Here is a 13,058-nt window from a genome sequence, read left to right on the forward strand (position 1 = left end):
TTCATTTCTTTAAGGTAGCTACCACGAAGGTTTACCTATTTTGGATTAGTCATATACCACCCTACTTTAGTCATATATTAGTCACATACCACCCTACTTTAGTCATATATTAGTCATATACCACCCTACTTTAGTCATATATTAGTCATATACCACCCTACTTTAGTCATATTAGTCATATACCACCCTACTTTAGTCATATATTACTCATATACCACCCTACTTTAGTCATATATTAGTCATATACCACCCTACTTTAGTCATATATTACTCATATACCACCCTACTTTAGTCATATATTACTCATATTCCGCCCTACTTTTAACCAGCAAATCTATTGTGCTGTATTGGAATAACTGACCCCAGACAACTCTTTAACAAAAAAGGTATTGTTTACTGAACGATAACTTAAATGTACAAATACTATTTAGCTGTTAGATTGAATAACAAAAAAAAAAAAAAAAAACATAGTACAAATCACACCCTTGAAATATGCTAACTGCAATATTTCTTCAAATGATATTACACACAACTACCCCTTTACCCGTTTCTCTATCAGTTTCCACTTAAAACACTCCAGCTACACAAAATGATTCCTCCTTACAGCAGTTTCAATGTAAAACTTACTCAAACCCTATTAAACCACTGTGTTAAAGGACTTTAGCTTAAGTCGATACATACCCTTCTCATCTCTGTGCGTGTTGTAACTCTGTCTGACACCCCCAGCGCTAGCTAAGCCTAGCACAGATCCTGGACGTAACCGGTTCCAACTAGCCTACTGCTCCGAATAAGTCAAAACGTCACTATTACCTTCTGTTTCCATGTGTTGAATTTGGCTCCGATGAAGCTGTGAGGACTGAGCTTCCTCTTCATCATCTTCACTCTTCACAGGGACAGGAGTGAATGGGAACTTGGTGATATCAGCCTCCTCCAGCCCTTGAAGCTGCTCTCCCTCCTGACTGCTCCACAGTTCCTCCTGTTCCTCTTTAATGTGTGGGGGGGGCTCTGTCTCCTGCTGGTCCACACTGGAGCTACACTCCTGCTGCTCCTCTTCACCAACAATCACTTCCAGAACAACTTGAGGTAAAGCTAAAACACAGACAGTGTGAATATTTGTACAATTTAACATCTACAATTCCATTAAACGTGACACAGCAAATTTGACTGGAATATTGGATTGTATGAGTTCGACAATCGACTAGTGTGGACTTGACCGGACAACAGGAAATAAACAGAGGCATGTGCACTGGCTGGATTAACACAACTTTTATGCCTTTCTGTCACATCTACTGCAGTCAGATTTGCTGTGTTCCCTCGGGAGGAATCACTGCACATGGGTAGGCACTTGTAATGACATTTCGAGCATGTCTAGAGGCTAAAAACACGTTTAAAACTTGCCCTGTTTAAGCCTGTTGGGTGCTAACGCTAGCAGGGGGATAACACGGTGTAGGCAGCACCGATTGTTTTCGTTTTTTTTGCTACTGCCAGCACTCCAAACTTCCAAACAACAGAGCTACATGTTGAAATTGACCGGAATTCTCCTTTAACTGTTCTAACATTATTACCACCTTTTGGTTATTCTAAAATGCATAGAATCAACATAGCAGCATAACATGGCATAGCAAAGAAGTCAGGTTATCCTATCACGGTAATGTTAAAGTTCTGCTAACGTTAACGTTCAGTGTTGTGGTTGCTAACTAAAAGAAAAGTTAAAGGTCCCATGGCATGAAAATTTCACTTTATGAGGTTTTTTAACATTAATATGAGTTCCCCCAGCCTGCCTATGGTCCCCCAGAGGCTACAAATGGCGATAGGTGTAAACCGAGCCCTGGGTATCCTGCTCTGCCTTTGAGAAAATGAAAGCTCAGATGGGCCGATCAGGAATCTCCTCCTTATGAGGTCATAAGGAGAAAGGTTACCTCCCCTTTCTCTGCTTTGCCCACCCAGAGAATTTGGCCCACCCATGAGAGAGAGAGAGACATCATGGCTTTCAAACGAGCAAAGTGGCAGTTGGTCAAGGCCACACCCCCACCCTCCACCTTGCCCCCCCCCCCACCTCTCTCCTCCTCAATAGCATTTAAAGCTACAGACACAGAAATGGTACATCCTAAGGAAAGATCATTGTGGGACTGGCTCTAGTGGCTGTGAGAGACTTCAGATACAGTATTAGGGACCACTAAGGTCTATATAAAGAGACTTCAGATACAGTATTAGGGGACCACTAAGGTCTATATAAAGAGACTTCAGATACAGTATTAGGGGACCACTAAGGTCTATATAAAGAGACTTCAGATACAGTATTAGGGACCACTAAGGTCTATATAAAAGCATCCAAAAAGTCCCATGTCACAGGACCTTTAAAACTTAACGACTAGTAACTTTTTTTGAGTAAATTAACATTTGCGCCATTGTGTGCTCTCCCTACGCACATCTCTACAATGAAACAATATTTATCTTGGCTAATCTATATTTTAAATAGGAAATAAGTTCGTGCTGCTATGGAACCCTAAATCAAAGTGTTTATGATAATTTTTTTTAACTGTAATCAAATGTTGTAGTTGTTACAACCAGATGTTACAGTTTCTTACTGTAACTTACTTTAAGAGTAAGGTACAGAAAAAAGTACCGTTGAATACCGAGACCGAACACCAGGTACCGAACCCTAACAGCCACTCTCACTCACACACACACACACACACACACACACACACACACACACACACACACACACACACACAGTTAAACTATGCGTGATGCGGCTGCTCCAGTCGTCTCGTTTATGAGTGCGCGTTGGAGAGAGAGAGGAAAAAAGAGAGAGAAGGTGTGTTTGTTGATGAGTATGAAGTAGCAGTATAGTTATAGCTGTGAATGTAGCAGCACAGTCTGTTTATAGTTTTGTTGCAAAAGACATACATTGTATCAGTAGAATATCCCCTTTTTCCAGCCATGGAAACAGCTTCTATATCCATGTATAGACACATAGCTTCTATATCCATGTATAGACACATAGCTTCTATATCCATGTATACACACATAGCTTCTATATCCATGTTAAAGTCACAATCTTGAATATTGAATAAAAAAATGGAATCGTTGATACTGCCACGCCCCCATGTCCCATCCGGTCGGCTTGTCAAGCAGAAAAAAAAACCACACGTGTTCAAGTGCTGCGAGTCAGTCAACCTCCTGAAACTTGGCTAGAGCCAGTCAAAAGTTACCATGGCAACTGCAGATGCTGGAGACCCATCGACAGAACTTGAGCCCCCTCCTCTTTCACTGAAGTGTGTGAAAGTGTGGAAGTATTTTGGATTTCCAAGTCCGAGTTATGTCGACAACGTTTGCGCTGTCGACAAAAAAAGCCACAGTTTGCAAGCTCTGCTACGTGCTTGTACTATATTCTGTGTGTTTACCACTGCACATTAGCCTAGCAGCTAGCGGATATTCCTTCTGCTTATAGCTTTATCCCAACAAAACCGCACGGTTGAATTTCGGCCTGCATGCACATTTTGTAGCCTAAACAGAGCAGCTTATATTGGTTATATTCAGTGTTGGGTGTAACGCGTTACAGTAACGTAACTACTTTTTCGGGTAAAAAGTAGTGTAACGCGCTACTACTGAAAATTTGGTAACGAAACGTAGTTCCTTTTCCAATTCGGCGCAACGTTACTTTTCCCAGGGACAGATTTGACAGCGACGCTGCCTTCTCAGCTGCTCGCTCACAAGCTCCACACGGCCGTGACAGAGGCTGGTAGCAGAGCAATCACGGCAAGCGAGAAGCAGCCAACGCTAACTTTTGAGAGCGTTTTAAGCTTCGTGGCTTTTTTGCTGGACGGCGCTCTGAGCCAGGCAGACACAAAGCTGACAACCTCACAGATGGATGCGGTGGAGACGGCCTCATACATACACGCAGCGGACCGCTGTGGACTTGTGTCGGTCGCACAGACACGCAAGCATTTCCAGAAAAGAGGCTGCATGTGTCTACGACAATGCACGGACCATCGTGGCTGTGCGACCGGTACAAGTCGATACAGACGTTACATAGTGTACACTAACACCGTGTAACGCCGATGACCTGCTGATGTGCATTCAACCCGCGCTGGACTCGTTCATAATCAATCAGCCGTCACTCTGTGAGGAGAGAATCCAGTCTGCAGTGGAGTTCAGACACTTCACTGATAAACCAGAGATCGGCTTTATGGTCAAAGATAGTTTTTGTATAATTAACTTCAGTCTCCGCCAGAGACGCCTGCTTTTAAAAGTAACGTAAAAGTAACGAGTAAAGTAAAAAGTTACTTTCCATAGGGGGTAACTAAGGGCGTTTTCACACATGGAAGTCCGAACCAAGGTCCGGACCAAGGTTCATGTTTTTGTTCCATTGTAACATTTGATCCGGTAAGTTTTGGTTTCACACTGCAGTTATGCAAGCGCACTAAAGATCTCTACGTGACAAAACTACGTCCTGTCGTCATCACATACGTGAGCTGCGTCTCCAGATACTTATAATTGATTGGTTTGTAGACGGGCTTCCCCGTCCTCTCGTCTCCTCTCTCTGGGTCAGAGTTTTTTCAACTGACTGCTGCTCTCTCCTACTGACTGCTGCTCTCCTCTACTGACTGCTGCTCTCTCCTACTGACTGCTGCTCTCTCCTACTGACTGCTGCTCTCTCCTACTGACTGCTGCTCTCTCCTACTGACTGCTGCTCTCCTCTACTGACTGCTGCTCTCCTCTACTGACTGCTGCTCTCTCCTACTGACTGCTGCTCTCCTCTACTGACTGCTGCTCTCCTCTACTGACTGCTGCTCTCTCCTACTGACTGCTGATGTCTCCTACTGACTGCTGCTCTCCTCTACTGACTGCTGCTCTCTCCTACTGACTGCTGATGTCTCCTACTGACTGCTGCTCTCCTCTACTGACTGCTGCTCTCCTCTACTGACTGCTGCTCTCCTCTACTGACTGCTGCTCTCCTCTACTGACTGCTGCTCTCCTCTACTGACTGCTGCTCTCTCCTACTGACTGCTGCTCTCTCCTACTGACTGCTGCTCTCCTCTACTGACTGCTGCTCTCCTCTACGGCCGCGGCTCTTTTTGTTTTGTTGTGATGTTGAGAAGCGAGACACTGGAACTTTCTGGAGAATTTATTCAGAGACAAACGGAAACCTACACTGTACATTTACTACCACTTAACAAATAAACTGCTGATGTATTCTCAGCTCTGATAGCCGACAGCTGTCTGCTCTGAGCTCATTCACCGTCACTCTCTCATGTAGCCTACACACTAAGCACCGAGCTATTCCTTAAAGGAGCTTCCCCGGTCTTGTAACACAAGGAGAGCCTGCCAGAGCTCCTTCTATTTAGTCCGAAAGTCCGAACCATCCAAAAAAATGCTTTCACACTGTAAACGAACCGGACCATGGTTCAGTTTGGTCCGGACCCAGACCACCTCTTTTGGTCGGACCAAAATTTGGTCTTTTGATCCGGACCGTGGTCCGGGGGAGGTTTCACACCTCTAATTTTGGTTCGGATCAAACTGAAAAGTCCGAAAGTCCGGACCAAATGAGGTATGTGTGAAAACGCCCTAAGTAAAGTAACGGATTACTTTTTTAAGAAGTAACGAGTAACAAGCAAACACTACTTTTTAAAACTAACTTCCCCAACACTGGTTATATTAGAGAGAGCAGCAAGTTAGCGGACTGCCCGAGTCGCCCTACTTGCTATCGTTCTGCTCAGCTGCTGTGCTGGCTCGATGGTTTTTAAGCCCCCAACTAAGCCTTCCAGGCAGCGCTGCGACTGTCGTCTTCAACCGTAACCATTGCCTAATCCTAGTGCCTTCCAGGCAACGCTGCCTTTTTACTTTTTTTTTACAAATTGTCAAGTTTCCAATTGACTGAAGATATGTTATTGTTACACTATGTTGTTATAAATGTTTTAAATTTGACGATGTAATGTGGTACATTGCGAACAAAGGTCAGATATTATAGTACATACAAGTCTAGTCTAAAAATGCCATAGCAACCTGTGCTTTAAAAAAAAAGAAGTAGAAATCGAGAATCGAATCGTGACCTTAGAATCGAAAATGTAATAAAATTGAGGATTTGGAGAACCGTGACACCCCTAATACATGTATACACACACATAGCTTCTATATACATGAATACACACATAGCTTCTATATCCATGTATAGACACATAGCTTGTATATATTTCTATATATTTCAGATGTAAACGTGTCCCACCTGTCCCCTGGTCCGCTGACAGCTTCCTCTCAGACTTCATGTTAAAGTTCCTCGCGGCTCTGCTCCTCTTCTCCCCGACCTGTTTCAGGAAATACAACAACACGTTAGCTTAGCAGGAGCTAGCTGCTAGCGGCTAACCTTAGCTTTAGCACCGACTCCCTGCGACATTAAAAGAGAAAACCAACCTGCTCTGTGTAGCTTTGTTCCAGCTTTTAAAACCACATCCAGCAGTTTGGGACCTTTCTTTCTTCTTAAGAAACTAAACACTGGCGCCTTTTACTCCGCCGTCCTCACCACGATGTGACACACAAACACTTAACGTTAGTTCCGGGGACGGACGCTATTCCGGGTCGTACCAACAACTTCCGGGCAGATGTTTGTTTACTAATGTAACCGAGGGTTTCTTCTGTTGCCTAGACTCAGGTCTGACTATAAAATAAAGAAACACGGGCGTCCAATGGCGGAACAGAGACGGCACTGCACGGCTCACTTTATTCAACCACAACACAGTCAATACTACACTTTATCCACTTCCGCTTTCCCCTTCACAATAAAAGCTCTATGGTTTAGTGTAACTTCCTCTTAACCCTCCTGTTGTCCTCGGGTCAAATTTGACCCGTTTTCAAAGTTTCTGTATCAGAAATACAGGTTACTGTTGAGAAAATACGTGTTTCAGAATCTCTGAAGAAGAAGAGGCTTTGGTCCAAATGAAGATTTAACACAAAGATTTATTAATAAAAAATGATGAAAAAGTCAAAATACATGAATTACGCTGCAGCGGGCCTGTAAATAGTTGTTTTAACCCTTAAGTCTCCACATCTATTCGCCCAGATCTCTGTCTCTCTACCGGCTTTATTCCTCTCGCCCCAGGGGCGGTTACTTTTCCACTCTCGTGGGTAAAAACCATCCTTATTGGCTCTTCGTTGGCATGGTGACATGTTGGACGAATTTCGTTGGTTTCTTCGCTGTCCAATGAGGAAGGAATTGCTCTGAACTCATTTTCAGCCACAGATCAACAGATACTTACATAGAGATGTGAAATCTTTACAAGGTTATAAGGAATTAACATTTCTATTGTCCTAACCTAGTCTAGGACACCAGGGGGGCTGGAGACAGAAGGCTTCTTCCTGCTGTATAGGAGGCGTATATATAATTGTTGGGTTTTAATCCTATCTCTCTTGAAAAGACAGGTGAAGGGTCATAGTGACTGCGAGTGAGTGTGAGACAAAAGGCTGTCTTGACCTGTTCTTCTCAGAGACAAGGTGTTGAAGAATTACAACAGTATGACAGTCATTGATTCAATCATATTTTCCTAACCCGGCTGCAGCATACAATTTAATAAAATAAAACATAGAAGTACATGGTCATTAAAATCAGGCATTGTTTACAACTTTATTTATCTCAACAATTACTTATAAACAAATTGCCTCAAAAATAACATAGGTGGTTCCATACAACGCTTTTTGCAAGTAAAATGAAGGATTGGATCATTAATCTCATTGAATTGTGGAGGTTTTAGTCAACTTTATAGCAAATACATTGAAATGGTTTCAAAACAGTTTCCTGACTAAACGTTGACATATATATCTGATCCACTCCACATCCTCTGATTTGAATTGTTAGTCAAATTAATTCATAATTTGTGCTTTTTTTTTAACTCAGAAAGTAGGTATAGGTTAATATTAATGAGGTTTTATTGACCATGAATTCCAGGAATAAGTGTAACACTAGTGGTAATAGGTTGGAATGAAGTTGGCTAAGAAGATGTAACACAGAATGGGGTGATAATGTATACTTTACAGACAAAACAGAAGTTGGACAACACAAGAGTTAACCTTCAACTGAGAGGTAACATATTAAAATACCTTACACTTAAACAAGAGAATCAGATATCTAGTTAAAATAAAGTGGAGGACTCAAGGAGGCAATTTAAACATGAGAGGGAGTTTAAAGTTAACTCAAAGAAAGCAGGAAAGTGAGGGAAGGTGGTACAGAACTTCACTCCTACTCCATGGTTGTTTCCTGTTTGTTCAGGCCAGGGCCGGCTCTAGCCCTTTGGTTGCCCTAGGCGAGATTGAGTTTTGCGCCCCCCCCCCACCTTAGTCTCGCATTGCCAGATCACAGCGCTGTGTCAGCGATAGAGTAGCAGTGTATGTTCATTTTAGTTTCTAGCTTGCATGTAAGTTAGATGGCACCAACATTTGGTCTAATCATAACTGGTCTGGCAACCCAAAGGCTAGGGTTCTGTTTGTGTGCATGGTGACTTATGATGGGGGGGGTCTGGGGGTCCTCCCCCTGAAAAGTTTGACCATTTAACACTTAATTTCCTGGATTTAGGTGAATTTTTATGCACCATTTATGCTGGGAATATATTTATGTAAAGGGAAACATAGATTACAATCCAAATATAAAAACCACACATGTAGCCTAGCATCATTTACTCCTCCCTCCTCTTTTACTTCTTTTGTTGGGGGAGTAACCTCCTTAAATGTGCATATGACAATTATTCACCTCAACGATACATGAATTCATTTTAATGAATTAATAAACCCCCTGGACTTTAATATTTCAGATGTGTTTGAGCAAGATTTCTGCTCATGTTCAAAACTTTGTGCACATTTAAATTATATCTCATCTGTGTTCTCTGAGATTTGGAGGAGTCGTGATATTTTGAGAACAATAAAGTGATAATAGGCTATTACAAGAATAAAGTCACAATATTTCAGAAGATAATCTACCTGCACCATATCCTGCTGTGCATTACGTGATTGCTCTGCTGATACGGTAGATCTCAGACCTCCTGACAGACCGTTTGAGACTCTGGTCTCTGATTGAGACAAAGTTTAGAAGTGGCTGTACGCTGCTCTACATCAGAGGTGGAAACCCGAAACTACTGCAGAACAGTTTAGATACATTCGAAATTCCCTTACAATTGAGGACTCAGGGGCCTATCTAAATGCAATGATTTTTTCACATTTCGTTATTGTATGACAAGTTGGTCACAGGCTACTAAAACTGCCCTCAGGCCACTTGGGTCATTATATAAAAGCTCTCTAAAGATTCATGATAAGAAAGGCAGACGATTCCATCACTGTCATATTCTTGTAAAATACCAATTTCTTAGCTTTGAAAAATCTGATAATCCACACAAATCTGTGTTTAATGTATAAAATCCTCCATGACACCGCTGCTCCCCCACTAAAAGAATTCATATCTTTGGGCTCTGAAATAACGGCTCGAGCAACTAGATCTACAGTGCGAGGTGAATGCAGGATCCCTAAACGCAGGACAACATTTGGAATAAATGCTTTTTCTTGTGTGGCCGCTCGTCAGTGGAATATGTTGCCTACAGAGCTGATAAGAAGCACAAACTCTTACACGTTTGCAAGACAGGCAAAGACATGGCTTTTGTCAAATCAAATTTGTACCCACATGTGACCGGATATATGTATGTGTGTGTATGTGTATGTGTAAGTGTGTGTTCTGAGGTCTAAAAGAGTAGATTTGAGTACATGAAAGGTTTGAATATGACCTTTTTTATATTATTTATTTGGTCAATGTAAATCTCACTATTCATGTATGTATGATGTATGATGTATTTTAGCTATGATCAGCCTGCCCAGGGACTACGGGTGAAAATTAGCTCTTGAGCTAAAACCTGGTACTATGCATCTCTCCTCTTGAGGTTAATGTTTATTGTACGCTGTCCCTGTTTCTCTAAATAAATAAATACAAATAAATAAACACATAGAGCACAACAAACTGGACACATCTGCTGCAGCATGTCCACAGCAGAGCGCGTCCTTTAAAGCTGCACAGACCAGGGAAGACGCGCGGCTGCAGCTCCGTGGTCTGTGCCGCTGCTCGTCTCTGTTTCTACAGCGAGAGTGGACACTATGCGACGCACAGGTCTGCTTCAGAGCTCCGTGTGGCTGAGGGGGGGCCCTAGGATGATCATGTTTAATAAACATGTTTTATTTCGCTTGTCATTCTAATTCTATTATTAATGGGAAGTAGACCTAAGGGCGACACGGCGCCCCCAACACATTTGACGCCCTAGGCCGTGGGTCTCAAACTCGCGGCCCGGGGGCCAATTGAGGCCCGCGGGCTGATATTTTGTGGCCCCCCCCCTACTTGACATCAAAGTTTAGTGTCAGTGCAGCTGCTGAGTCGTTGCGTGTGCCGCTTGCCACGCTTTTATTTTATTTGTTTATCACTTACGGGCTACCATAGCTAGTCTCGTGACTGCGGCGTTTGTTGTCAACGGTAGTCAAGCTCCGTGAAGTACCTGGGGGAGTATCAACGTTAGTCACTTGGTTGAAACGTGTTCCGGAGTGACGGAAAATATCTGCCTTCACCCAGTTCCAGTCACGTCTCTCTCTCAAAACGTGCCGTGAAGAGAAAGGTTGGCGACGAGCTCAGGCAATTTCAGTGAAAGTGGGAGACGGAATATTTTTTCTATCGAGCACAGGAGCACCCCTACATGTCTCATACGCACAGAGAAAGTTGCGGTGTACAAGGAATATGACATCAGACGTCATTACTCAACTAGACATGCTGAGGAGTATACAACATACCAGGGAGATGAGAGAAAGAACCGGGTCGCCAATCTTAAAAAATGTATTTAAGAAAGCAAACAAAGAATACTTTTGTTGAATACTTGACGCGACCCAGCCTGACCCACACTCTGCCTCGAGCGGCCCCCAGGTAAATTGAGTTTGAGACCCCTGGTTTAGGCAATCGCCTAGTTCGCCTATAGCAATCGCCGGCCCTGGTTCAGGCTGGCAGCAACATGAAGCAAAGGGATTCAGAGACTAACCTGTGGTTGTGCGTGATAAAGTGACTGCTTTCTTTCTTCACATGTTGCCGTTGTGGTGATGTCTGAATGAAGGTGTATGAAGCTCAGACACAGGGACACAGTGACACCTGCTGGTGTATAAAACACACAGCAGCCGTTCAACACCATGAAACTTCCCCAGCTGATTGCGGACATTAAGACAATTATTTTTTTTCTATTCAAAGTTCTCTGAAATGTCCGTGTTTAAATATGTCAATGAGGCATTATCTAATGCCTTTCTTTTCGATACTGCCTTTGTTTAATTCTTTGCACTGCACTGTATTGTGAATTTTATTCTTTTATTCCTGTATTTAATCTGTTTGAGTAGTTGTTTTTAATTTTGTATTAACTATTTTTAATTTTGTATTAATTTGTATTCATTTTTAACTGTGTTTTAATGTTTTATGTAAAGCACTTTTAATTGCACCGCTGCTGAAATGTGCTATACAAATAAAATTGCCTTGCCTTGCCTTGCTAATATAATATATACAATATAATGTTCTTTCTACCAGTCTGACAGAAGACATGTTGTGGAAGAGAAATAGATTGGAAAATGATCCCACATGTTTTTATGTTTAAAAAAAGGATCTTACTCTTTAACAGAAAGGTCAACCTCCTTAGAAATCCTTTCCATGATGTTGTCAGACACTTAGAATATTAATCTGAGTCGGTCAGCGGCAAAATGAGAACTTCTGTTAAGGTAAATACAAGCTGCACAATTGCCCGATTAACTTACATTCTAGCGATCTCGCTTAATACTGGACCAATGTCAAAGATTGTTGTTCCCATCAGTCACTTAGACACAAAAATATCGAGACATAGGGGTTGAAAAAAACGGTAGTTACCCTTTAACCCTTTTCACTATCTGCAAAACCACATGGCAAACCAGTCATCCCTGCGTCTGTACTTTGGTTTGTTTCTAACAGTTTTGAACGTGTATAGAGACTAGTGCCAACTACTCACAAAAAGCAGAGCTTTAGCTCAACAGTCATGTGATCATGTGCACCTTCAGATTTGGCCTGTTGTTAAATCTTTTCCCACATTGAGAGCAGTTATATTTGATACTACCGACAGAGACAGACTTGTCTTCAGTCTCTGGTTGTGAAAGGGTCTGTGGATGTGGTTCTGGTCCTCCACAGTCCTCTCCATCAGCTTCTGGGTCTTCAGCTGCCTCTCTGTTCTCCTCAGTTTGACTCTGACCACCGACACACTGATGGTCCCTGAGCTGTTTGTACCAGGTGAAACTTTGGTCACAAACGCTGCAGCTGAACAGAATCTTCTTTTTGACCGTGCAAGACGCAAGTGTCTTGCAGCCAAGTCTTTTCCAACACTCAGAGCCCCTTAACAGTTTTTCCCCAGCGGTATCAGTCGTACGATTTATTGGGACTTCAGTATTGTTCAGAGAGTTTAAATCTGACTGAGGTTCTCTGGTCTCCTTCCAATCATCATCAGACACTTCAGTTTCTTGTTTGAAAGGAAGTTTTCTCTCTGATGAAGCTTCGACAACTGACGACCAACACATCTATGACTTTTGAACGTTGTACGCCAGGCAAGTCTTTTGTTACAAACACTGCAGGTCAATCGTTTGTCTCCTGTGTAAGACATCATGTGTCTCTACAGATGTCCCCTTTGGCCAAATCTTCTCCCACACTCACTGCCGCTGGGTCTAACGTTAGCGGTCCGCTGACCCACTGCAGCTGCGTCTAACATTAGCGGGCCGCTGACCCGTTGTCGCTGGGTCTAAATGTTCCTCCTCATTCCCTCCGAGAACATCACCTAAGCTGCATCAGGAGGCTCTCCTCCCAGCGAGCTTCGACACAGTTTACGGCCCCACTGACGCGTATTGTCACTGGACAACTAACAACAATCGCCATTTTGTTGTGTACCCATCAAATGACCACGGCAAACAGTCCAATGGCCTTTCTATCCATTTTATTTCTATGCGAGGACACCATGAAGACTCCAGAGACTGTAGATATTCACTCCATG

At 42.8% G+C, this 13,058-nt stretch overlaps 1 protein-coding gene across 1 annotated transcript in view; it reads right to left on the reverse strand.

Moving 5' to 3' along the window:
- The window catches only part of LOC116050079 (oocyte zinc finger protein XlCOF6-like), a 30,841-nt gene extending 18,115 nt beyond the window's left edge, over window positions 1-12,726 (reverse strand). Inside the window, exon 1 of the mRNA XM_035993016.1 lies at window positions 12,241-12,726. Coding sequence (XP_035848909.1) covers window positions 12,241-12,591 — 351 coding nt within the window. The 5' untranslated portion in view covers window positions 12,592-12,726. The remainder of the gene's footprint in view (window positions 1-12,240) is intronic.
- Window positions 12,727-13,058: the final 332 nt, after the last annotated feature.

Source organism: Sander lucioperca, chromosome 16, assembly GCF_008315115.2.
Source record: "Sander lucioperca isolate FBNREF2018 chromosome 16, SLUC_FBN_1.2, whole genome shotgun sequence".
Taxonomy (NCBI): domain Eukaryota; kingdom Metazoa; phylum Chordata; class Actinopteri; order Perciformes; family Percidae; genus Sander; species Sander lucioperca.